Source organism: Saimiri boliviensis, chromosome X (genome assembly GCF_048565385.1).
Source record: "Saimiri boliviensis isolate mSaiBol1 chromosome X, mSaiBol1.pri, whole genome shotgun sequence".
NCBI classification, from domain to species: Eukaryota; Metazoa; Chordata; class Mammalia; order Primates; family Cebidae; genus Saimiri; species Saimiri boliviensis.
In genome coordinates, this window is record NC_133470.1 from 101,492,135 (window position 1) to 101,519,046 (window position 26,912).

The 26,912-nt window shown below is 41.5% G+C and overlaps 1 protein-coding gene across 4 annotated transcripts in view; it reads right to left on the reverse strand.

Moving 5' to 3' along the window:
• The window catches only part of INTS6L (integrator complex subunit 6 like), a 63,106-nt gene extending 58,195 nt beyond the window's left edge, over positions 1 to 4,911 (reverse strand). For 2 of the 4 annotated variants that reach the window (XM_039464101.2, XM_003940749.4), the window contains exons 1-2: positions 4,424 to 4,903; positions 4,210 to 4,287 (exon numbers count right to left, since the gene is read on the reverse strand). In XM_039464101.2, coding sequence (XP_039320035.1) covers positions 4,210 to 4,287; positions 4,424 to 4,534 — 189 coding nt within the window. In that variant the 5' untranslated portion in view covers positions 4,535 to 4,903. Of the gene's footprint in view, positions 1 to 4,209; positions 4,288 to 4,423 lie in introns of all 4 variants that reach the window. The other 2 variants (XM_003940750.4, XM_074391969.1) reach the window with 2 other exon arrangements.
• Between the last annotated feature and the right edge of the window lie 22,001 nt (positions 4,912 to 26,912).

Here is a 26,912-nt window from a genome sequence, read left to right on the forward strand (position 1 = left end):
TACTTTTTCAAATGTATGTTTTCAAATTACAGATTTAGGATATTTCTTTGTAACATTATCTTTTCCTTTTTATAAAAAACTTCTGGCCAGTATTTTATACATGTGTTTCAACTATTTCTAGAAAAGTCACTCCATTTTATGTTTAGAAAAATAATTTCCTTCAACAAAAAATAAATAATTTTAACAAAGTAGCTTCCCACATAAAACGATTTTGAATCCTTTTGTTAGTATACACCCTACTCTAATGGCTTACTTTCTTCCAAAGTGATAGTAGTACAAGCCTACGTCTTCTATTCACTGAATAAAAGGAAATAATGATTCATAGCAAAACAAAACATACAAGACGGCAGAACCTCAGCCAAGACTAATAAGAACTATTATACCAAAAAAAAAAAAAAAAAAAAAAAAAAAATCCCAAAACATAACAACACTTTAAAAAAACCACAGGTTAGTTTTATAAGGATACATTAGATATTTTAAAATGTTAAACAGGGTTTCATGCTAGCTAAGTACACTGAAGATACCACGGCATAAAGGTAGGGTGAACACGAGTAACACTGTGCATAAAACTTGTCTAGAAAGCAACATAACAGATGTAGCACACGATGCTTGCATTTCATATACTTTTTATATGGTACTCAAGTCAAACTTTATTCCATCCATGCAAACCTGGACTGCAAGTAACAGATATGGCTAATTTTAAAAGAACACACAGCTATATAGTAAGGAATATGCGATAAAAAGTTCCAAAGTCTTTGGTGAAATACTAATATTCACATATTCAACAGTATACATTAGTGAAAAATTCCAGTCACAGTAACTTTTCACAAGATTTATAGTCAGAGCTTGTAAGTGGATATACTGGGAAGAGTTACATGCTTATTAAGAAAATATCTTCTAACCAAATGCACAACTCATGCCTGTCACAAACACCAATAGGAACAAACCTTCCAGTAGAAAATAAAGTTCATTTTACAATGTTTAGACTTGGAGACAACCAAGACCCAGAAGTAAGCAGTTATTGTGAGAAAAGAGAAACAATGGCCTTTAACCTTAGAGAAATAATATATATATATATATATATATATATATACTCACATTCTGCAAAAGAATAAGGTACCAATAAAATCCTAACCAACATCACTTTGCTGAAAAGACCTCAGGCTCCTAATGAGAGTGAAGTTTTTAAGTAGGAACTAAGATGCCTGCTGACAATCAAAGAAAGACCTATTTGATAATCAGTGTGACAGAAAACAGACATTTATGGCTCCCAGCTATTAGCAAGTGAAAGACTAGACTAAATTTTAAGAAAAAAAAATCACCAGATGTTCTAAAATTTCAGACTTCCAAGCTGGTTAGATCCTAAAAGCAAAAGAACAAATAGTTACCACATGCTGAGAGGGTTGGAGGCAGGCTGGCAGGAGAGTGATTGAAAAGAGACTCAGAAAAAGAAAATGCTACCAAAATATGGCATATTATTAATAATTCAGGTATAGAGAGCAAAATGACAAGAACATCATTAAGATCATTAACCTTTTCCTAGAACATGTAGTTATCATCTAAGAGTACAATGAAAAACTTTGGAAGATAGACTAAGAAGATAACCAATGACTAATAATTAAACATATTACAAAACATATCTTTCCATCTATCTGACCTACATAATGAAAAAAAAAACATCAAACTCAACTTGGCAATGTGCTTTTTGCTTTAGGAAAAAAATGTAGTATATAAAATGACAGGATAAAAAGAGCTATCTGATGAAATTTCCACTAAAAACAAAATCCAACTTTCCCGTCTGTTCTATAGAACTATCTGGAGCCCTTAAAATAGCATGGATGAATTACACAGCCATTAAAATTTTTAAGTATGAAGACTATGTGGCGACCTGGAATAATTCATGAGACAAAAATAGGTGGAAAACGCAGAATACAAAGTAATATGTGCACTGTAATTACAATGCTAGGCTAAAAGATGTAATGACGGTTGTTAGGAATGAGGTTTATTTCCTTTCCCAAGTTTCTGTGAATACTGTTTTGATAAGTTTTATAGATGGAAAACTATCTTTAAACGATACTTCTCGGCATATGGAAACATGATAAATAAGTTGTTCCTTTTTTTTTCTGAGACAGAGTTTCACTTTGTTGCCCAGGCTGGAGTGCAGCACAGTCTCAGCTCACTGCAACCTCCGCCTCCCAGGTTCAAGCAATTCTAGTGCCTCAGCCTCCCGCGTAGGTGAGATTACAGGCGCCCGCCACCACGCCTGGGTGACTTTTGTGTGTGTGTGTGTGTGTGTGTGTGTGTGTGTGTGTGTGTGTGTGTGTGTTTTGTGTTTTTTTTTAAGTAGAGCCGGGTTTCACCATGTTGAATAGGCTTGTCTCGAACTCTTGAGCTCAGGCAATCCGCCCACCTCGGCTTTCCAAAGTGATAGGATTACAGCACTGCACCCGGCCAATAAGGCAGTCTGCTTTGTAGTTTATCTTTTTTTATTACTTCGAATTAAGGAGCATGTCTTCAAATCCATACTACAAATGGTGGCTTCTTATCTGTATTAGCAGTCAAAGGGTATAGACATTCAGACGTAGGATGTTTAAACATCTGCTTTTGTATGTGGAAAAAAATAATCACATCCTTTTGGGAAAACAGACATTTTTAAAAAGCTTATGGCATTTTGAAATATGTCTACTCAAGTTTTCTAAATGGCTAAAATAACAAACTGAAAACAAAGCATCCAAACCAGAGCAGTTTTAAGGGGAACCTACTAATTAAACTGTTAACCGGAGTTACAAAATTAGTTTCTCTTTGGTTTCCTTCTGCCTGAAGGAACACTCTCTTTGGCCGACTATTCAGCTTGGTAGGTTCCATTCATTAAAACACCTCACTCTACAGAAACGGATCACAACACATCCAGACTGCGTCTCCCTAGCACTATTAAGATTATTCTGACGAAAACAGAAAAAGCCTAACAAAAGACGTCAAGGATTGTAGAAATATTTTTTAAATTTCAATATGCAAGCAGGACTCCTATGCAGGTTGATTTAACAGTTTAAATTCTATTTTATCTGGCCACTGCAGGCAAAGCAGCAGTTCTTTATCTGTTCACCATAGGAACATAAATTACCCCACAGAGGCTGTCCTCCGTACTTTTCTCCTGTAGGTCAGAATCAAATCATCGAACTTGACTATTATAAATGCTCACATTTGAGTCCTCCCCTTCCTTTCTTTCTTGCCCCTGGATAAATTCCTACGTGGCTAGCACAAACCTAATTTATGATACAAATAGTTAGAGCGGGTCCCCAAAAAGCTCTGCTGCTGTGGGTTCGCACTCGGCACGTACCCCTACGTGTCGTTGCTTCGCTGGAATTTCTAATGAAACAGTAACAGTAGCTAAGGTAACTGAGAGCGGGGCTGAACCTGGCCAATTCCGGAGCAGAAACGCAGTGACTTGCTCCGGGTCTGGGGGTGGGGAGGTTGGCGGCGCGGACAGATTTCCGATTGGGCGGGGGTGGTGAGAGGCCATCGAGTGCAAAGACGGTTGTCTGGTCTTTGAAGGCCGGCGGCTGGCTCTGCCACGCTCTCAGCAGGAAGGGGAGGGGAGCGGGAGGAAGAGGGGGAGAAGGAGAAGCCGCGAAGAGCCCGAGGAGGGGGAGGAAGACCACGGGAGGAAGGAGGGGCCGGAGGAGGAGCCCAGGCTCCGGGAAAGCCCGCGCGCCCAGCCCGCAGGACCTCGGGGCGGAGTCGCAGGCTCCGCCCGGACCCCGGGCCGCAGCCGCCACCGCAGCCTAGCGCAGTGCGCCTCGAAGGGGCGGGCCCGCCTCGCAGCCTCCCTCCGGGTTTCGGGCCCTCCTTCCCCGCTCCTCCCTCCCCTCCCTCCTTTCCATCTCAGCAGCGCCCTCAGTCTCCCTCTCGCAGGCTCATACAAAAGCAAAATGTCCGCCATGTTCCTAGGCGGCTGCGGTTGTAGCGCCACGAGCTCGGCCCTCCTGCGGTTTCTCCCCGGGGCTGCTCGTCGCCGGTCCCCTCTCCCCGACCCCAGGCGCGACAGCTACTCCGAAGCCGCCGACGGCACCACTCAGCCCGCCCTCTGCGCCCCCCCGCCGCCCGCCCCGCCGGGCGACGCAGGACCGTCTCCGGCGGGGGCAGGGGTGTAAGCAGCCCCCGCCGACTTGGTCCCGCTTCCCGCCTGTCCCCCCACCCGTGCCCCTTTACCTTGATGCAGTACGGGGGTTCATCGTAGGTGACCAGCATGTACCTGTCTCCACGGCTGGCCGGGTCCCGGGAGCGCAGCTGCGGGGCGAGGGATGACGGAGGGGGTCGCGTAGGAAAGGAGGGGGGAGGGCGATACAAACGTTACAGAAGCACCTCAATCCACACCCCGAAATCCCTCGGGAGCTCTCCCATTTCTCCCCTCCCCTCCCTTTACCTTCAAGAATAACTCCACAGCGCCTTTGGCAATGTCTAAATAGGAGGTGCCCAGGTCAGTGCGCTGGTTCATAGAGGCGGACGTGTCTACGAGGAACAGCAGGATGGGCATCTTCCCCCGCACCCCTGCCTCCGCTTCCCACTCTCCTGGCCCTCTTGCCTCACTGCCACGTACGGCCACCCGAACCCGCAACTCTCGCAGAGCCAGGGGGCAAGGAGCAAGAGGAAGAGGGGGAGACGGGACGGGACGGATGGGACCGCTCTTGGCCTCCTCTTTCTGCAGCCCCACCTCCTCTCCCTCCAAGGGAACTTGAAAGTGTGAGCGTGTATAGCCCTCGGGGCCCTCCCCCTTCCTCTCTTCTGCTGCCACCACTACTGCCGCCGCCGCCGCTGCCAGGACTACTGCCTAAGCATCCGTCCGCGCTCACTAGAGCGCTCGCCCCAGACTGAGCGCCGTCTCTGTTCACTGACAACTTCTGTCTGCTCACCTACCATCGGTACCATGTGACCAGAACCCATGCCATTGGCTGCCAATTATGTGTTATTTGCATATTCATTACATGACAGGACTGGGGGAGGGACTTGGGCGAACGCTGGGAGTTGAAGTTTGTACCCAGGCAGAGGGTAAGAAGGGAAAGTATTAAGGACCCTTGCTAGGATTTTCCTTTATAATACTTGGAAACAGTTCCGATGATTAGTTCGGGTGGTTTAGATGGATTTTTCTATCGCTCTACAAAGAGGGTCATTCGAACGGAAGAGTGAATTTGAGCAACAGTTGTACAGAACCACAGAAGCAGATGCTTGGACAGTCTGCACAGAAAACGCTTTGCTAACTGCAATCGATCAATCCTGCCAGTGGAGAAGACGAAAATATTTCAGAAGCAGCAAACTTCTTTCCTGGCAGGACATACTCGCATTCCTTTAGATCCCTCCCACTTCTTGATCAGTATTTGTGAGTCGGTTGCTGGCCTTGCATTCCACATATATCTACTTAGAAAGGAAACAAAAGTTTAAACACAGTTACCTAAACTGGCCTTTTGTATGCACAGGCTTCTTCAGTTTCACTAACCTCTTTGAAACATTGGCCTGCCTGTGATAATTCCACCGCTGTTCTCTCTGCGCAGCCTTTACACTTGGGAGGTTTGCAAACCTAGATTCTGATTCAATTCACACATTGATTGATCGATTCATTCATTCATTCCTGCATTTATTTTTATCAATAAATAAAGAGGATCTTGCTTGATGACCTAGGCTGGAGTGCAGTGGCCCCATCATAGCTGCCTGCAGTGTCCAGCTCCTGGGCTTGAGCGATCCTCCCACCTCAGCCTCCTAAGTAGCTGGGACTATAGGGGCATGCTCTTAACTCACGTTTACTGAGCATCTGTGAAGTGCCAGGCACCCATGGTATCCTCGTTTAATCTTTCAATTTATTATGGCAGATGGCATTATATTCAATTTTCAGTAGAGGAAACTGCAGCTCCCTGAGGTTAGGGTAACAATGATGGATGCTCTCAGGTCTGGCTCTGTGAAGAGACTCAATAAGTGGCCAACCACACTTGATTGACTACTTCATATGACACAATTTTTAAATTTGCACATGTGTATTCCTGGCAATAACTATGCACAATGTGGAATCTGGGGCTTCAATTAGTTTGCAATTTCATTGAGGAGAGATGATGGCATATACATGTATAATATTTTATATATTCTGGCTGGGTGCAGTGGCTCATGCCTGTAATTCCAGCATGTTGAGAGGCCAAGGTGGGTGGATCATTTGAGGTCAGGGGTTTGAGACCAGCCTGGCCAACATGGTGAAACACTGTTTCATCTAGACTAAAAATAAAAAATTAGCCAGGCATGGTGGCAGGCACCTGTAGTCCCAGCTACTTGGGAGGCTGAAGCAGGAGAATCACTTGAACCCAGGAGGCAGAGGTTGTAGTGAGCTGGGATCACACCACTACACTCCAATGTAGGTGACAGAGCAAGATTCTGTCTCAAAAAAAAAAAAAAAAAGGTATTTTACATATTCTATGTACACATTATATATGTGTATATATATATAAGTTCTGTGAATTATATGTTTATATATGATATATACACATTCAATAATATTCTCAGAGAAATAAGATTTTAAAAGAAGTCACATGGCAGTATGTGAATCAGGGACAAACAAGGATGCAAATTAAGAAGAGCTATGGAAACAATGGTCTAGTGGTCTAGAAATTTAGGGGATTTTATGAACAAGGCACAAAGGAGGAAGAGAGGGAATATGGATTGGACGGAATGGTATGAACAAAGATTCAGCCAAAGATAGTACTATGTATGGTATATTTAAGACCATTCTGGTGGAATGTAGGAAATTAATGAAGAATTAAGGATGAAAAAGATACTAGAAGTCTCCATTTCCATTCTGATACAAATATCAATGTAGAAGGACAATGCCTACATGGGCTAGGGTACAAAAAGTATAGGACTGTTGGGGGCAGTGTGTTAGTTTTCTACTTCTGTGACAAATTTAGCAGCTTAAAACAACACAGGCATTTACTATCTCACAGTTTCTATGAGTCAGGGGTCTGGGTTTAACTGGGTTCTCTACTTAATCTCATACAGCTGTAGTCAAATTGTCATCCAGGCTGTTTTTATCTGGAGATTCAACTGGGAAAGAATTGGCTTCCGGTCTCATTCAGATTTCTGGCAGAATTCACTTTTTTGGGGCAGTATGCTGGTGACCAGAAGCCACCTTCAGGTCCATCTGCTGTGCAGGTCTCTGCCACATGACTTTCTCCACTGGCTGTTCACAACATAGCTGCTTCTTCAGGACCAGCAGAGAAATCTCTCACTCCAAGATGGAACCTTATATAATATAGATAATCTCAAGAGTGGCATCCATTACTTTGCCATATTCTATTGACTAGAAGCAAGTCACAGGTCCCACCCACACTCAAGGAAAGGATATTATGCAGGATGTAACACCAAGGGATAGAGAACATGGGACCACATTACAACTCTCCCCAACATTAGATAGGGATGGGATTTTAAGATGGGGATGGGATTATTACCTGGAAACAAACTTTGCCTAGTTCACAGTTTTTGTGAGACGAAGTCTTGCTCTGTCACCCAAACTGCAACATAGTGGTGTGATCTCAGCTCACTGCAACCTCTGCCTCCCAGGTTCAAGCAATTCTCCTGGCTCAGCCTCCTGAGTAGCTGGGACCATAGGCATGCGGCACCATGTTCGGCTAATCTTAAAATTTTGAGTAGAAACAGAGTTTCACCATGTTGGACAGGCTGGTCTTGAATTCCTGACCTCAAGTGATCCGCCTGCTTCAGCCTCCCAAATTGCTGGGATTACAGGTGTGAGTCACCACGCCCAGTCTGTTAAAGTCAATTCTGAGTAATACTATACAAACTTTCAGCCTACCAAATAAATGCATTGGGTTGATTGGTTGCTTAACCTATCCTTTGGTTAAAGAATTACAAGATTTCCTATTAGGAGTTTATATTTAATTTTGTGAATATCTATATGTGTATGTGTGTATGAGACAGGAGAATAAGGACTGCTGAGTCATGATATCCCCCAGTTTACAAATGGTATTCTAAGATGACATTTTAAAATCTCCTTTATACTTTCCTCCCAACTTTTCAATAAGTGTGCCTTACTTTTATAATCAGAAAAAGGGCTATGTTTAAAATTACATTAAAAGGATTGTAAAAATTTCTTCCAACGTGAATATTACTGACACAATTTTCAAAAATGACTTACCAGCATTAGTGAAGCACAAATAGTCTCAGTCACAAATGCTCCTGTGGTTGAGGATACGCACAGTCCCACAGAGTGACCTTCTAAGGACAAGATATTCTCCCCATGCAGGTGAATGCCTTTTAATGTATTTTTTTTTTCTAACAGGACATATTATTGATTCTTTTTGGCATAATCAAATGGAATTAAAATCATGTTAACATAGAGTCTGAAAAATATTTGTGTCTCAGTATAAACTACAAAAATGGCAATATACAAAAAAAAAAAAAACATGTAACGGATTTATGGGCTTATTCAGATTAAACCAAACCCCAAGCTATCACCAAGAAGTTTCTCTTTGTCACTTCCTGGAGGAAAGTAAGCTCTTTATTATGCTAGAAAGTGTGTAGACTGCTCCACTGGGTTTCTTTGGCACACATCAACACTAAACCATAGAGTGCCCTTTCTACATCTTTCCCTGCTACAGGACATCAGCCTCTTCATGTAATAGGTTCTTTCTGCCTTGGGTTTGTTTCTTGTACTAGAATGTAAACTACTTGAGAGCAGCTAGAGCTTATAACCAAAGCCTGGTGCAAAGTACTTGCTCCGAAAATGGTTATTAAAAGAAATTGTCAAATGTGCTGTGTTTTTCATTCTTTCATCGCCTTTCCAGGTGCTTGCATATTATGCTGCAGCTCCTTTCCTAGGTTTACCCAGCTCTCCCATCTTGCTCCCTGCCTGCCATCTCTCACAGGAGCAGGGTGGTAGGCCCCGCTGCCTCTTCCCTATGGATCCAGGGCCTTTTGGAATTGGGCTCCAGGAGGCCCCTTCAGGCGAAGGCATTGAACTGACAGTGTTCACTGCCTGCCCAAAATTCTGCTAACTTCCCTTTTGTTCTACTCATGTTTCCTCACGAAATGGCTGTTTTTTGGGCCACTACTCACTGTTTATCTCCTTCAGTCAAATCCTCTTCCCAACTGCTCCCAAATTTCAGACCCTATGGCCTGCATTAACCATCCTATCTTCTTTTCAGTTTTCTAAGGTTTTTTTTTGTTTTGTTTTGTTTTGTTTTTTTTGAGATAGAGTTTCGCTCTTGTTACCCAGGCTGGAGTGCAATGGCACGATCTCGGCTCACCGCAACCTCCACCTCCTGGGTTCAGGCAATTCTCCTGCCTCAGCCTCCTGAGTAGCTGGGATTATAGGCACGCACCACCATGCCCAGCTAATGTTTTGTATTTTTAGTAGAGACGGGGTTTCACCATGTTGACCAGGATGGTCTCGATTTCTTGACCTCGTGATCCACCCGCCTCGGCCTCCCAAAGTGCTGGGATTACAGGCTTGAGCCACCGTGCCCGGCCCTTTCCTAAGGTTTTTTGAACTTGTGAGCTCTTGAAATGAATTTCCTATTTCCTCTTCAAGTTCTTGCTCTTCATCTGCCTTTCATTCACTAGTAACCCCTAAATAAATTCATTTTAATACTACACCATACTCCCCCATGTCTGGAGTTACCAGATATCTCTCAGGAAGAAATTCCTACCGAATACTCCTCTCTTGGCCTTCATTCTCTTCATACAAATGTTCACAGACTTCGCTTCATGTTTACATTTAATGTTGTATTATGTAATGTCCATTACCATACAGCTGATGCTTTGTTTTGGTGAGAGTTAGTTTGATTTTTTTAATTGTCACCTCTTGTCTTTAAGCAGTTCCTAATCACTATATATACACACACACACACATATATATATATATATATCTTTGAGACAGGGTCACACTCTGTCTCCCAGGCTGGAGTGCAGTGCTGTGATCACAACTCACTAGAACCTCAACCTCCCCAGCTCAGGTGATCCTCCCACCTCAGCATCCTGAGTAAGTGGAACTACAGGTGCTTGCCACCATACCTGGCTAGTGTTTGATTTTTTTTTTTTTTTTTTTTTTTAGTAAAGATGGGGTCTCACTATGTTGTCCAAGCTGGTCTTGAACTCCTGGACACAACCAATCATCCCAATTCAGCCTCCCTAAGTGCTGGGATTATAGGCATAAGCCACCATGCCTGACCCTAATTACTACATCTTGACAAAAAGACCTTACTTACCCTCGTTACTACCCTCTCCCAAACCCACCTTTCATGGTTTAGAAGGGAGTGAAATCTCCCTGTCTGGTTTCTCCCCAACCTTCTCTCTACTCAAGCGCATGCAATCTTTCTCTCCCTACACTTCATGGAAATGGCTCAGAGGTCTCCAGTGGCCTACTTTCGGCCAAGTCCAATGGTGTGTTCTGCATTTCCCTTGTTGACTGCAGAGCTACTTGTTACATGCCTTCCTGAGTTCCTACTCCCACCTACCTTGTTTTTCATCTCCTGCCATTTCTCCTGAGATCTTCCCACACCTTGAACCATATGTTTACACCTTCACTGAATCTTAAACTTAATCTTTGTCTCACTCCATGGCTGCCTCTTTTCCTCTCACTGTGTCTACAAAGGACTGTGTTTTTCCACAATCCTATTCATTTAGTCATTATCCAAAAACTTCTTGGGTGGAACTTCTATATGATAGGCAATGAGTATGCATGTGGGAAAAAGGGAAACAGCATATTTTGCAGTGGTTGAGAGCTTGGATTTGGGGGTTCAAATTCCAGCTCTGCCATTTGCCAGCTATGTGACCTGGGACAAGTTTACCTAAACTCTTTCTGCCTCAGCTTCATCATCTGTATAACAGTAATAATAATATATTTCTTCGGATTGTAATGATGATTAAATGAATGCTTATTGTTTTATTATTATTATTATTATTTTTTTTTTTTTTTTTTTGTAGAGACATGGTCTTGCTATGTTGCCCAGGCTGGTCTCAAACTCCTGGGCACAAACATTTCTCCTGCTTCAGCCTCCCAAAGTGTTGGGATTACAAGTGTGACCCACCATGCCCAGCCCATAAAGAGCTTATAAAAATGCTAAACACAGAGTAAGCTCTATTTGTGTTACATAAAAGCAAGAAGACCTATAGTTCTGGCCTTTGTAGAGCTTACATTCTAATGGGGAAAATAGTCAAAAGAATAGATGTGATATTATATTGAGTGCCATGAGAGAAGAAATACAGGGAGTTATGGAAGCACCAAGAAGGAAATTATATTCTAGAGGGGGTGGAGATGTCAAGGGGGCATACAGAGAAGGTTTCTTGAAGGATCTGACTTTGCTTAGGAATTAGCCTGGTGAAGGAGGCTGGTGGGGTGTGAAGAATAACACAGGCAAGGAGGCAGAGTGTCCCCGGCAGGGAATAGGATGTGGATGAGATGGTGAGAGAGACTGACAGAGACCCCTTGGAAAAAAAGAAAGTTCCATGTGACTGTAATGAAGAGAAACTGGAGTGGGGGAATAGGAAGAGGGGAGAAATGGATAGGGACGAAGAGGTGAGCAGGAGGCAGATCATGCAGGGCCTTGTTGGCCCTGTAAGGAGTTGAATTTTATCGTGGAGTCAACAAGGAACCATTGAAGGATTCTCAACACATCAGGTTTTGGTGATATCATTGTATCTTTAGCACAGAGAATGGGTTAGATGAGGACAAAAATGAAATCCAGAAGGCAAGTGAGAAGTCCATTTCCATAATTTGGGGGGCTGAATTGTAGTGGTGACAAGAGGGTGGAGGGAAATGTATGGGTGCCAGGTACATTTAGATGGTAGGGTAGTCAGATCCTAGTCCTTGACTGACATGGGGTGTAGGGAAAGGAGGAGTCATGTGTGACCAGCATTCTGAATTGAGTAATAGGGAAATTGTGGGGCCACTTACTGAGACAGAAGACAAAGGAAGAGATGCATCTGGGGTCAGGGGTGGGCTATTCACAAATATTTTTAAAGCAGTGCCAGGCATTGTTCCAGGAGCTAGATACGCAGGCCAAGTTTCCCCGTCTTGGGGCATTTATAATAAATAAACAAATAAATATCTAGTATGTCAGATGGTGGTAACTGCCATGGAAGAAATAAAGTCAGGTAAAAAGTTAATCTTTGTGCAAGGGGCAAGGTGAGTTTGACATGTCTGTGGGCCACCCAAGTAAAAATAACTAGGAAGCAAACTGGCTGAGTAAAGTATAAAAATAAACCTCAAAGAGGGGAGAAGCTGCCCAGGCAGATTTTGGGGGAATACACTACAGTTGTGAGTGCTTCATTTTTTAGGCACTGACTAAAAGGCAAAGGCCTTGGCACTTTGCACATCTTATCTCAAGGCACCAATCTTGTGAGGTAGGGCCAACTATTCTTCCCAGGTGAAGGTGAAGAAACTGGGGTCCCTGCACCAGTCACCGGCCTGACCTCCGAGCCCAAGCTCTTTTTCTGCATTCTGCAGGAACAATACCAGAACGAGAGGGTATGTGCTGAGTGTTCAAGAGCCCGGACACACATTAGAAGAAGCCCAGCATGGAACCAGCTTACCAGGAGAGAATCTCAGGGAGTCCGGGCACTGCCCTGTAGGGCAGCAGGATGTAGAGGGGCCAGACAGAGAACAGTGAGAGTGAGTCATCCAGGCATGAAGACTACCCTCCCCCAGCCCACAAAAGACTGGCCTTGGATATTCATCTTGTAGGACTGCATGGGACCTGAGTTTGCTGTGATCTGCCTACGAACACTTGTTCTACCCGTGCTCAGGAAAATCTCTTTCTGAAACCTGCTGAGAGAACGACTGGTGAGGGGTGAGGGGTGGTGGCAATGTTGGGGTCCCCAGAGAGCTGAGGTGAGAGCCAGCCATCTGTTGATCAAGGGCATCCAAATGCCTAGCACAATCCTCAGTGGCTTCCTTCTGCTCGGGGCCCAGGCACAGCAAGTTATATGGACATTTATAGACTTGGTTACACTGAGAGGTGGCGTAGGCTAAAAATAAAAATAGCCGGTGATGAAAATTGGCCCAGGGCAGCCTGCACAAAGCTCCCCAGCGAGTCATGCCACTTGGGTAACTTCCTCTCCCAAGTCAGGGTGTTGGAGCCTCTGGGCTGAGTGAGGCCCTGGAATCTTGGTCTTTCCCCTTCACATTTTCTGTAGTGTTCTCCTCATACTTCACCACCCTGAAGCCACTGTCTATGCCCTCCTGTGGAACTCACAGGCAAGAGGGGCATTATTCTGTGTGTGGAACACCAGGGATGTACGCAGGGCATAGAGAGTAAATTCTAAGCATGCTGGTGGGGAGGATCTTGCCACAGCCAACCTCAGCCTCTCCTGCCTCCAGAAACCTAGACACTTCTGTCTCTCTCCTCCTCCACATCCACCAGACTATCAGGTACTTTTGAATTCCTACCTTCTATATCACTTAAATTCATCCCATCAGTGCTTTTCTCCTGACTGGGTTCTTTGCATCTTATTTAGTCCATAGTACTGACATGTTTGTAGTTTCCCTTTTAACTTCTGGGGAGGATTAGTATCTTGAAAAATCCTTAAACAGCTTCTACACCAAGACATTTACACGGAAAAAAAAAAAAAAAAAAAAAAAAGAAACATTTTGATTCTTGCTAAAGCGTAAGTTTCATCATTCTTCCCTCTTCTACTTAAGGCTACATTTTCTAAATGACAACATTTAAACTATGTTTGAACATGTCCTTTATCTTATTTTTACCTTTTATTTTATTTTAGGTCCGGGAGTACATGCCAAGGTTTGTTATATAGGTAAACTCATGTCACGGGAATTTGTTGTCCTAAGCCTAGGATCCAAAGGTTATTTTTTCTGTTCCTCTCCCTCCTCCCACCCTCTGCCCTCAATTTGGCTACAGTGTCTGTTTTTCCCTTTTTTGTAGAACATGTCCTTTAAAATGTAACAATAGTAGGATCATATTTTTACTTAGCTGTAGTGAGAACCCCTATACCTAGTTTATTTGTCATAAATCACTTAATTTTCCCAATTTTACCAGTTTCCCTTCTACCACACGGAGAATGAGGAGCTCTTGATAGCAGAGCTGGCTAGCCTTGTATGGCCACAGAAATCACTTACTTAGTGTTCAGTTCATCAGATATTTACTTAGGCCTGCTCTACTTGACACTTTGCTAAATGCCTGGGATGAAAAGATAAACAGGACATGGCTTCTGCCTTGATGAGCTTCTATTCCACTGGGGAAGGCCAGAATAGAAACAAATATTTTCAGTACAAATAGACAGAGAGAGAGAGAGAGAGAGAGAGAGAGAGAGAAATAGGTTCTATGTGAACACAGAAGGGTAGGACTTAGCCAGTTATCAAGGAAAGCCTCGTGGAGGAGGTGGTATCTGAACTTGACCTGAAAGGAAGAAGAATTCGTGATGAAAAAGGGGGATAGTTGAAGCCAGGTATGGTGGCTCATGCCTGTAATCGCAGCAGTTAGAGAGGCAAAGGTGGGTAGATCACTTGAGGTCAGCAGTTTGAGACCAGCCTGGTCAACATGGCAAAACCTTGTGTATATGAAAAATACAAAAATCAGCCTGGTATAGAGGCAGGAAAATCTCTTGAACCCAGGAGGCAGAGGCTGCAGTGAGCCAAGATCATGCCACTGCCCTCCATCCTGGGCGACTGAGCGAGACTTGGTCTCAAAAAAAAAAAAAAAAAAAAAAGAAAGAAAGAAAGAAAGAAAAAGAGAAGAAGTTGTCTCCCCAAATAAACGGACTGCTAGGAGCCAGGGTCTGAGGTCTTGAAGCAGATTAATGTGTGTGATGGCCCCAACTAGTGTTCTACTAAGGGGCTCTTTATTGGCCATTGCACCCATCCCACAGCTGCTGTGAATGTCGGCTGCCCCCTCCCCTTCTCTGGAAAGTTGCCCTCAAGAAAGGGAGGCTCTTTGGCACCAAGTCACATCTCCCCCCACTCCCCACAACCTGCAACCAATGGCTGCCTGACAAAGATGGGATCATTGTGGTGTCATCCATGCTTCCCAGCTTTGGGGAAGCAGGCGAACCCTGACTCCAAGTGAGTCCACGTTCTTGCTTACGTTCCTCCCCTGCCCTATCCTGCTTCCCGCACCCCCTCCTTCCTGAAACTCCCCTGTAGTAAATTACAAGGACCTTAATCCCTGCTTCTAGAGAAGCTGACTTCACATAGTATGTTCAAAGAACTTCTAGACATACCTTGTACTTCTTGGCATACCTTGTACTTAAGGTGTGAGTTAAGGAATAGTTGGAAGATTAAACCCAATTAGGCAAAAAGCCATATCATAGAGGACTTTGTATGCCATGTTAAACATTTTTTGAGTCTTTTTAATTTTTATATTGAGCCTTTTAAAGACTAAAGCACCTTTCCTCAAATCATGGTCCCCCCGTCCCTTAACAATGGAGCTTCCCCATCTTTAGTGAGTTACTCATTTAGGTAAGGCATTGGGGGCTACTGGGTTCCTTAGCTAAATGCCTATCTTTCTCAAAGTGATAATTCATTAAGCCATGAATAGTTTAATTCACCTTAAAGTACGATGTGGTGTGACAGATTCATTTCTAAAAGATGGTCATACGTATACATTTATCCCACCCCACATTCCCTTACAATGTAATGTGACTAACACTCTTCCCACTAGGAGGTGGGATCTGTGTTTCCCACTCTTAAATGTGGGGAAAGGGGCTTATAACAACGCTGGTCAGTGGTGTACAGCAGCAGCAATGCTGCGTGATGTCCAAAGCAAGCTTCTAAAAGGAAATATGGCTTCCATCTGGATCTCTTTCTCTCTCTCTTTTTCTCCCTCTGTCTGAATGCTCTTTTGGAACCCAGCCACTATGTTGTGAGGAAGTCAGGACACACGAAGAGGCTCCATGTTAGTGTTCTGGCTGACAGTCCCAGCTAGGCTCCCAGCTGACACCAGTCACCAGCCTGACATCAGTTGTGAGATATGTAATTGAAAGAGCCATCAGATGATTCTAGCTCTCAGCTTTTGGATCTTCCAGCTGAGGACACAGACATCATGAAGCAGAAACAACTTTTCCTTGCTGAGCCTAAGTCTGAGTTCCTGATCCACAGAAGCTATATACATAGTAAATGATTACTGTTGCTTTAAACCACTAAGTTTGGGGGTAATTTATTTTGTAGGCAACTAATACATTTTTCTAGGCTCTGAAGTTATGATACCCCTTTAAAATCAGCTCCTCTGGCTTCCCTACTCAGGTTAATGCTATCTCCAGAGTTCTTTCAGTGACTGAGCTTTTTTAAACTCACCCTTATCTCTGCAGTTACGTAGAATTAGTTGTCAGGTCCTATAGTTTTTCCTTCCTACAGTGTCTCTGCCATTTATCCTTGTCCTTGGTACTTGCCTTTCTCCAGATTAAACTAAGGCCCAGCCCTAACTGTTCTTATACTCCTGCTCTGAAACTGTCAACTTTCACAAAAACACAACTTCCAGATGGAATTTCAGGTATCTATTTCAAATGTATACATTCTAAACATATATATCCTGAATATATATATAGCTATAGAAATAATGCTTCACTTGTTCATTGTAACAAGTTCAGATTTGTGATAGCACAGATGTGTATCCAAAAGAGCAAATGTCTCACTCATCAGAGGTAATTACTGTTAACATTTGAAATGTTAATTCCAGACATTTTTCTAGGTGTGAGAATGTGTGTATTCAAGGTATGTCTGTCTATGTCTATATACATACATGTCACAAACGTTTTTGCAAAAATAGGACCATAGCTTACATATTGCTTTGCAATTTAGTTTAGAGTTTTCTTTTAACCTAATGATACTTCCTGGATATCTTTTTATGACAGCACATGCAGATCTACTTCGTTCATTCAAAAGTTGTATAGTATTGGAGCGTCATTTAAGGCTTTCAAAAGGATACTGATTATGTAAGTTATAATATACAATTGGCTATCCATTTCCATGAGTTCCACATCAGCTGATTCAACCAACCACAAATGGAGAATATTTTAAAAATAAGAATCAGCACTAAAAATAATGCAAGTTTTAAAATAATACAGTATAGCAATTATTAATATAGCATTTACATTGTTTTCATTATTGTAAGTAATCTACAGATGATTTAAAGTATATGGGAGGATGTGTGTAGTTGATATGCAAATACTGCCATTTTATATAAGGTACTTGAACATCCCCCAACTTAGGTATCTGATGGGGTCCTTGAACTAATCCCCTGTGGGAGGGATATCAAGGGACACCTGTATACATACAATATAATACCATGCAATCATTAAAATAGAAGAGGTAGATATTTAAAGTGTTGACACAAAAAGATGTTCAACGTATTAACTAAAAAAGACAGAAGGTATAGTGTGATTCCATTTTTGTATATACGCATAAAATATCTGGAAGTATACACATCACAGAAGTTATTTCTAGGAAGTACAAGAGTCTGTGAATAACTTTAATTTTTTTCTTTGTTGTTTGAATTTTTTAAAAAAGCTGTCAGGAGGGAGATTTTCCATTTTGAAAAACATTGCATAAGTGTTGTAAATGTTAGAAATGTGCTACATATAGATAAAAGGAAGAAGGAACAAGATGGGAGAAATGATGAGAAAGCAGTTAGAAATCTGCAGTTGGCACGAATTCACATCTGTTAACTGTGGGAACTAACTGCACATACATAATTAGACTTAAAATCGAATGGACTTTACAAATGCACAGACCGTTTCTCAATGTTTAACACAGCAGAAATACACTTAACTGCTCCTTGACAAACATGTGTGATAAATTAAAATTCTGGTTAAATTAACTCTAGTCTAATAAACTACCAAAACAATGAGATATTTGAAAAAATAACAATATTCAATTAAAAGATAAAAAGATTTCCTTGGCTTCCCATCATTTAAGGCTATTTCCCAAATTTGCTTGAACATCAAAATCACTCCAGGAAATAAAATGGAGATTTCTCAAAGAACTGAAAGTAGATCTACCATGCATTCAATCCGGCAATCCCACTACTGTACTGGGTATTTATTCAAAGGAAAAGAAGTCACTATATGAAAAAGACATTTGCACACATACATTTATTGTAGCGGAATTCACAATTGCAAACATATAAAACCAACCTAAGTGCCCATAAACCAATGAGTGGATAAATAAAATATGGTATATACTGAGTATATATGGAATACTACTCAGCCATAAAAATAACAAAATAATGTCTTTTGCAGTAGCTTGGATGGAATTGGAGGCCATTATTCTAAGTGAAGTAACTCAGGAATGAAAAAACAAAATACTGTATGTTGTCACACACAAGTGGGAGCTAAGCTATGGGTACACAAAGACATGCAGAGTGGTATAATGGACATTGGTGACTCAGAAGAGAGGAGGATGAAAGGTGGAAGAGGGATTAAAAAAACTACATATTAGGTACAAACGTACACTACTTAGGTGATAGATGCACTAAAATTTCAGACCTCACCATTGTGCAAGTCATTCATGTAACCAAAACCCACATGTAGCCCTAAAGTTATTGAAATTAGTAAAAAACCAACCACCCACAATATCACTCTAGGTATTGTTTAATTTAAAAAAAAAAAAAAAAAAAAACAGGTTAGAACGCTGTATTTTTAACAAGTTCTCAGGTGATTCTTCTGCTCAGAAAAGTTTAGAAAACATTGGCTTACAGAAATAAATACAAATCCTTTACCTGGACTTTAAGAAAAATCTCAATCATTCCTGCCAGCATTTCCAACTTCTTGTGAGGTATAATGCTGCATTGTTTCAGTTACTGGAGTATATTGGATATCACCTGGGAGGGATTTTTTTTTATTGCAATAGAATTCACATACCATAAAATTCATCTTGTTGAAGAATACAATTCAATGGTGTCTAGTATATTCACAAGGTCATATAGCCATCACAACTCTCTAAGTCCAGGACACTTCTTCACCTCCAAAATGAAACCACTCTACAGCCAATAGCAGTTACTTTCTGTTTCCCCCGTCTTAGTCCGTTTTCTGTTGCTTATAACAGAATACCTCAAACTAGGTAATTTATTTTAAAAAACAATTCATTTCTTGCAGTTATGGAGACTGAGAAGTCCAACGTTGAGGGACTGCATCTGGTGAGAGCCTTCTTGCTGGTGGGCACTTTCTAGAGTCCCAACATGGCAAGGTGGCTGAGCATGCTTGCTCAAATCTCTCTTCCTCTTCTCATAAAGCTACTAGTCTTGGCTGGGCCCAGTGGCTCACATCTGTAATCCAAGCACTTTGGGAGACTGAGGTGGGATGATCACTGAGGCCAGGAGTTCAAGATCAGCCTGGGCAACATAGGGAGACCCCATCTCTACAAAAAATAAAAAGCTGAGCCGGGCATGGTGACATGCACTGGTAGTTCTGGCTACTTGGAAGGCTAAGGCAGAAGGATTACTTGAGCCCAGGAATTGGAGGCTACAGTGAGCTCTGATCCCATCCCTGCACTCCAGCCTAGATGACAGAGTGAGACCCTGTTTCTATAAATAAATAAAGAGATAAATAAATAAAACAAGCCACTTGTCTCACTTCCATGGTAACCCATTAATCCATTAACTATTTAATCCATTATTGCATTAATCCATTCATGATGGGAGGGCCCTCATGATCCAATTGCCTCTGAAAGGCCCCATTTCTCAATACTGCTGCTTTGAGGTTAAGTTTCAACATGAGTTTTGAAGAAGACATTCAAACCATAGCACCCGCCTGCCACAACACTACCAGCTCTGAAAACCACTAGTTTGGGCTCTATGAATTTGCCTATTCTAGACATTTCATGTACATGGAATCATATACTATGTGACCTTTCATGAGTGGCCCCTTTTACTTCACATAATGCTGTCAAGGTTCATCCATGTTGTAGCATGCATAGTATTTCATTTCTTTTTATGGTTAAGTATTATTCCATTGTATAAATATAACACATTTTTATTATCTATTCATTAGTTGATGGACATTTAGGTTATTTCCACTTTTTAGCTATTATAAATAACTCTGCTGTGAACATTCATGTCTGGGAAACTTTTAAAACCAAAGAATTCCCAGGTCTCACTCCACACCAACAGAATAAAAATATCTGGAGGGTAAGAATAGGTGGTGCTTGGACAGTCTTTAAAATAATAATAATAGTAAGCTCACCAAATGATTCTAACAAGCAGCCAAAGTTGAGAATCATTGAGCTAGATATCTTAAGGCAGTAGTTTTTTTTTTTTTTTTTTTTTTTTGAGGCGGAGTTTCGCTCTTATTACCCAGGCTGGAGTGCAATGGCGCGATCTCAGCTCACCGCAACCTCCGCCTCCTGGGTTCAGGCAATTCTCCTGCCTCAGCCTCCCGAGTAGCTGGGATTACAGGCACGCGCCACTATGCCCAGCTAATCTTTTGTATTTTTAGTAGAGACGGGGTTTCACCATGTTGACCAGGATGGTCTCGATCTCTCGACCTCGTGATCCACCGGCCTCGGCCTCCCAAAGTGCTGGGATTACAGGCCTGAGCCACCGCGCCCGGCCAAGGCAGTAGTCTTAAAATGTGATCCTTAAACCAGTAGTATTGGATAGGATTTGTTAGAAATACAAATTCCCAACCCCCACCCACATTTGCTCAATCAGGATCTCTGGGACATGAGCCCAGAAATCTGTTTAAACAAGTTCTCCAGGAAATTCTGATGCACACTCATTTGAGAACCATTGGGCATCACATTAATATCTTAAAATTCCCCAAATTCCGAATATCAAAATAAATTTGGAGACTTCCATTTATAGAAAGATAGAGTAGATATTCCCCCCAACAACACACACACACTATTCTTCTCACTAAGTACAGCTGAAAACTTTGAACTTTAAAAAATAGAACAAGCTGGGCACAGCAGCTCGCTCCTGTAATCCCAGCACTTTGGAAGGCCAAGGTGAGAGGATCACTTGAGTCTGGGAGTTTGAGACCAACCTGGGCAACACAGTGATATCCCACCTCTCCAAAAAAGTCAGCTGGTTGTGATGGCACATGCCTGTAGTCCTAGCTATGTGGGAGGCTGAGGTAGGAGGATCACTTGAGTCTCAGAGGTTGAGACTGCAGTGAGATGTGACCATGCCAATGCACATCAGCCTAAAGAGACAGAGTGAGAGCCTGTCTCAAAACATAATAATAAAAACATAAGACATTGAAAAGTGGAAAGAAGGTAGCAAATGGGGTAGGGACCTTGGACCTATGGCACTGCATGGTAGTGATTTCTTTCAGTTTCCTTTTTGCCTCACATATCCCAGACTGAGTACTAGGGAAACTGGTAACCCCAAGTGCCAAATGGTGTAGACAAAAAAGCCCCAAAGACAGCCTCGTCTCTTTAGCTGGAGGCCAAGGAAAGGGGCAATCTAGCAAGAGTGGAAACTTTTAGGTAATAACCACTCTACTCCAGCCAAATCCCATAGAAAATATTGTAACATAATTCACCCATGCAAGTAAATTCCTAGTGGGGTGCCTAGACTTTCATCCCTAACAGGCTTAACAAGGTGCTCCAGTGTACCTTCTAGGGCAGTGGCAGAGGAGGCCTAGTGGAGAGTCAGGACTTCATCACACCCAGTAGAAAATAATCCACTGCACACTCCCATACCTGCCTTGTGTCAGTGACTCCAGATGAAAAGCTGTATTAAGGCATTGTAACCCCTCCCAGACAGTTAGGTATAAAGGAGACCATATGAGGAGCCAGAACTACCAATGCTTCACAGCAGTAATGATCCCATCACCCCCCACAGGTATCAGTGGAGGCCAACTGGTGAGCCTGGACTTCTTCCATCTGTCGGTAAGAAGGCAGTGTCTCCCTTTTCCCTGCTAAAACAGTGTTATAGGAAACCAGCTAAAACCAAAGGTTTAAGAGCCAAAGTCTCTGACATAATATAAAAATGTCCAAGATTCAATAAAAACTCACTTGTTATGCAAAGAACCAGGAAGATCTGTAACAATGGAGAAACATAATCAGTAGATACCAACTATTGTTGATGATAGAGATGTTAGGATTAGCCAAAAAATATTTTAATGGGGTTATTATAAAAATGCTTCTAGAAGGGCCAGGCATAGCGGCTCATGTCTGTAATACTAGCATTTTGAGAGGCTAAGGTGGGAGAATTGCTTGAGCCCAGGAGTTCAAAACCAGCCTGGGCAATATAGCGAGACTCTGTCTCTACAAAATGTTTTATTGAAAAATTAGCTGGTTGTGATGGTGTAAGCCTGTTGTCCAAGATACTTGGGAGTCTGAAGTGGGAGGATTGCCTGAGCCCAGGAGTTCAAGGCTGCAGTGAGCCATGATCACATCACTGTACGCCAGCCTGAGTAACAGAGCAAGACCCTGTCTCTAAAATAAATAAATACATATATACAACATGGAATACTATGCAGTCATAAAAAAGAGGAAGACCATGTCCTTCATAGCAATAAGGATGGAGATGGAGGCTATTATCCTAAGTGAACTACTGCAGGAACAGAAAACCAAATAATGTGTGTTCTCACTTATAAGTGGGTGCTAAACATTGAGAACACATGGACACAAATAAGGAAACAACAGACACTTTGGCCTACATGAGAGTGGAGGATGTAAGGAGGGAGAGGATTCAAAAAACTACCTATTGGGTACTGTGCTCATTACCTGGGTGACAAAATAATCTGTACACCAAACTCCTGTGATATGCAATTTACCTATATAACAGAACTGCACATGCACCCCGAACCTAAATTAAAAGTTAAAATAATAGAAAATATCAGAAAAGAAATGAAAGATACAAAGAGAAAACGAAATTGAAATTTTAGAGTTGAGAAACACAAAAGGAACACAATCCACTAAGAATCCTAAATGTGTATGCACCGAACTGCAGAGTTGAAAAATTAGTGAACCAAATACTGATAGAACTGAAAGGAAAATTAGGTCCACAGCTGTAGCTGAGATTTCAACACCCCTTTCTCAACAAGTGGTAGAATGACCATGCAGAACATCAGCAAAGACATAGAGGAGCCCAACAACACCATCAACCAAAAGAATCTTATTAACATTTATAGAATACTCTATCCAACAACAGGGAAATGCACCTTCTTTTCAAGCACCCATGGAACATAATACCAAGATAGACTATACTCTAGGCCATGAAACAAACCTCAACAAATTTAAAAGAATTTAAAGTGTTCAGAGTTTATTCTCTGCCACAATAAGATCTTACCAGAAATTAGTAAGAGAAAGATAACAGGAAAATTTCCAAACATTTGGAAACTGCAGAACACATTTCTAAGTAATCCATGTATCAAAGAAGAAGCCTCAGGGAAATAAAAAATACACTGAACTAAGTTAAAATGAAAATACCACATGCTATAATTTATAGGATCCCACTGAAGTAGAGTTAAAGAGAAAATGTATTGTACTAAATGCTTACATTTGAAAAAAGGATCAAATCGATAATCTAAGTTTCCACCTTAAGGGTCTAGAGAAAGAAGGGCAAAACAAAGCCAGCAAGGAGAAGGAAAGAAATAACGAAGAGCAGAAATCAGTGAAATTGAAAATAGAAAAAATAGGTACAGAAAATCAATGGAACAAAAACTTGCTTCTTTGAAAAAGTATATAAAATTAACAAATCTCTAGCAATACTGAAAAAGAAAAAAAAGAAAAAAGAAAAAAAAAGGCCGGGTGCGGTGGCTCACGCCTATAGTCCCAGCACTTTGGGAGGCCTAGGCAGGTGGATCAAGAGGTCAGGAGTTCAAGACCAGCCTGACCAAGATGGTGAAACCCCGTCTCTGTGAAAAATACAAAAATTAGCCAGTTGTGGTGTCGGGCACCTGTAATCCCAGCTATTTGGGAGGTTGAAGCAGGAGAATCGCTTGAACTTGGGAGACAAAGGTTTCAGTCAGCCAAGATTGCACCACTGCACTCTAGCCTGGGCAACAGAGCAAGAGTCCATCAAAGAGAGAGAGAGAGAGAGGTGGCACAAATTACTAACACCAGGAATGAAACAAGGTATCACTACTGACTCTGTAGCCATTAAGAGAACATAAAAGAATACTATAAACAACCATACATGCATATATTTGAGAACTTAGAGTGGATCTATTATTTGAAAAGCACAAACTGCCAAAACTCACTCAATATAAAATAGAGATTTTGAATAGTACTGTAATTATGAATGAGTTTGGATTTGTAATTTTAAATCTCCCTAAAAATACATCTCCTGGCCCAGTGGTCTCACTGGATATGTTTACCAAGTGTTTAATGAACAATTTACAAAATTATCCACATATCTTCCAGAAAAGGGGAGGAACATGCTTTTTTCACTCTGTTCATGAGGCCAATTTTTCCCTGATACCAAAACCAGACAAAGTGCAAAAACAAATAATATCACTATAGACCAGTATCCCTCATAACTTAGACACAAAAATACTAAAAAATATTTGCAAATAGAATTCAGTACTATGTAACAATTCTACACCATAACCAATGGAGTGTATTCCAGCCATGCAAGGCTGGTTCAGTATTTAAAAACTGATCAATGTAATCAACCATAATTACTGTCTAAAGGAGAAAAACCATATGATTCTATTAAGCAATGAAAAAAAAATATTTGACTAAATACAACATCTATTCATGATTTTTTAAACCCTCAAAAATAGGAAGAGAGGATAATTTCCTCAATTTGATAAAGAGCATCATCAACAACAACAACAACAAAAAACCAACCTTTCATGTTAGCTGTATGTTGTTCAGCTAACATCTTTCCCCATCTTACTTAATGAGGAAAGAACGAATGATTTGTTTTACAAAGATGCAAAAGCAATTCAATGGAGGAATGATAGTTTTTTCAACAAATGGTAATAGTGTAATTAGATATCCATAGGCAAAAAAAATTAATCTTGATCTAAACCTTATACCATATACATAAATTAACTCATGAGCCCCCCAAAAAAACATGATTCATTTTAAAAAATTGATAAATTGGACATCATCAAATTGAAAAACTTCTGCTTTGTGGAAGAACCTGTGAAAAACCTGACAGACTGGAATAAAATATTTGCAAACCACATATCTAACACAGTACTAAATGTCTAGAATATATAATAAATTTTGAAAACTCAACAGTAACAAAGCAAAAAATTCAATTAGAAAATGAGAAAACCAAATGAACAGACGTTTCACTGGAGACAATATACGAATGGAAAATAAGCCAATAAAAACATGTTTGTCGTGGCCTTTTTTTGTGCTGTTATAGCAGATTAGCTGAGATTGGGTGGTTTATAAAGAACAGAGATTTCCTTCTTTTTATTTTACCTATTTTTCAATTGATACATAATGATTATACACATTTCTAGGGTACAGTTCTGGAGTCTGGGAAGTCAAAGTTTGAGGATGCTGTGTCTTGTGAGGCCTTTGTTGCTGCATCATCCCATGGTGGAAGGTGGAAGGGCAAGAGAGCATGTGAGAGAGAGAGAGGAGGGAAGGGGATCCAAACTCATCCTTTTATCAGGAATCCACGCCTATGACAACTAACCTACTTTCATGGTAAACTGCATTAATCCATTCATGAGGGCAGAGCTCTCATGGGCCTCATCACTTCTTAAAGGTCCCACTTCTCAGTACTGTTGCATTGAGGATGAACTTTACAACACAAAATCTATAGGGGACACACACAAGCCATAGCATTATTCAACATCATTAGGCAGTAGGGAAATGAAATTAATACAATAATGAAGTATCATTATAATACAGTTATCGGAATGGCTAAAATCAAAAGAAAATAGTAACAACAACAAATGCTGGAGAAGATGTAGAGAAACTAGATCACTCATACCTTGCTGATGGGAATGTAAAATGGTATAGCCCCTGAAAAACAGTTTGGAAATTTCTTTAAAACCAAGCATATACTAATTATATGACCCATGATAAGTGGCATCCCTGGGCACTCATGTCAGAGAAATAAACACTGACCTCCGCACTAAAACCTGGCACTATCAGCCAGGCATGGTGGCTCAGGCCTGTAATCTTAGCACTTTGGGAGGCCAAGGTGGGCAGATTACTGGAGTCCAGGAGTTCAAGACCAGCCTGGACAACATGGCAAAAACTTGTCTCTCCTAAAGAAGAAAAAATACAAAAATTAGCTGGGCATGCTGGCACATGTCTGTAATCCCAACTACTCAGGAGGCTGAGGCAGCAGAATTGCTTGAACCTGGGAGGCAGAGGTTGCAGTGAACCAAGATGGTGCCACTGCACTCCAGCCTGGGCGACAGATGAGACCCGGTCTCAAAAACAAAACAAACAAGCAAGTGAACAAACAAACAAAAACAACAATAAAACCTGGAAATATTAAGTTGCAGTGCTCCAGACCAGGAAATGAGAATGGTGATATGGGCCTGACCCTTCCTTTCTAGTCCTATTTCCACCTATTAAACTTTTACCAATCCTTAAAAATATTTAAATCAGCAATTTCATATATATATATATATATATTTTTTAACCTAAATGCCTCTGTCATGGCACCTTTTTACTTTTACCATGACTTTCGGTTATTCATGCACAGCTTTTGTCTCCCCTACTAGGCTGTGAGGTCCTTTCTCTGTGTACTCCACCACATCATCTAGAACAGGGCTTTGTAGCCCCAGTTAGTGGAGTGGCCAATTTCTAGTACCCAAGGTTCTGAGACTGTCATGTGCCTCAGAGCCATGGAGGATGCCTGTTTCAATACAGAAACAAGGGCCTCATTTCAGATCTAAAGAATCAAAACTTCTGTCTGTAGAATCCAAAAGTCTGCATTTAACAAACTCCTCAGCAGATTCAGGCAGAGGATCACACAGTGAGAGCCTCTGGCTAAGGCCGAAGCTTTCAGCTGAGAGTAAGGTCTTGTTAAAAATTACAG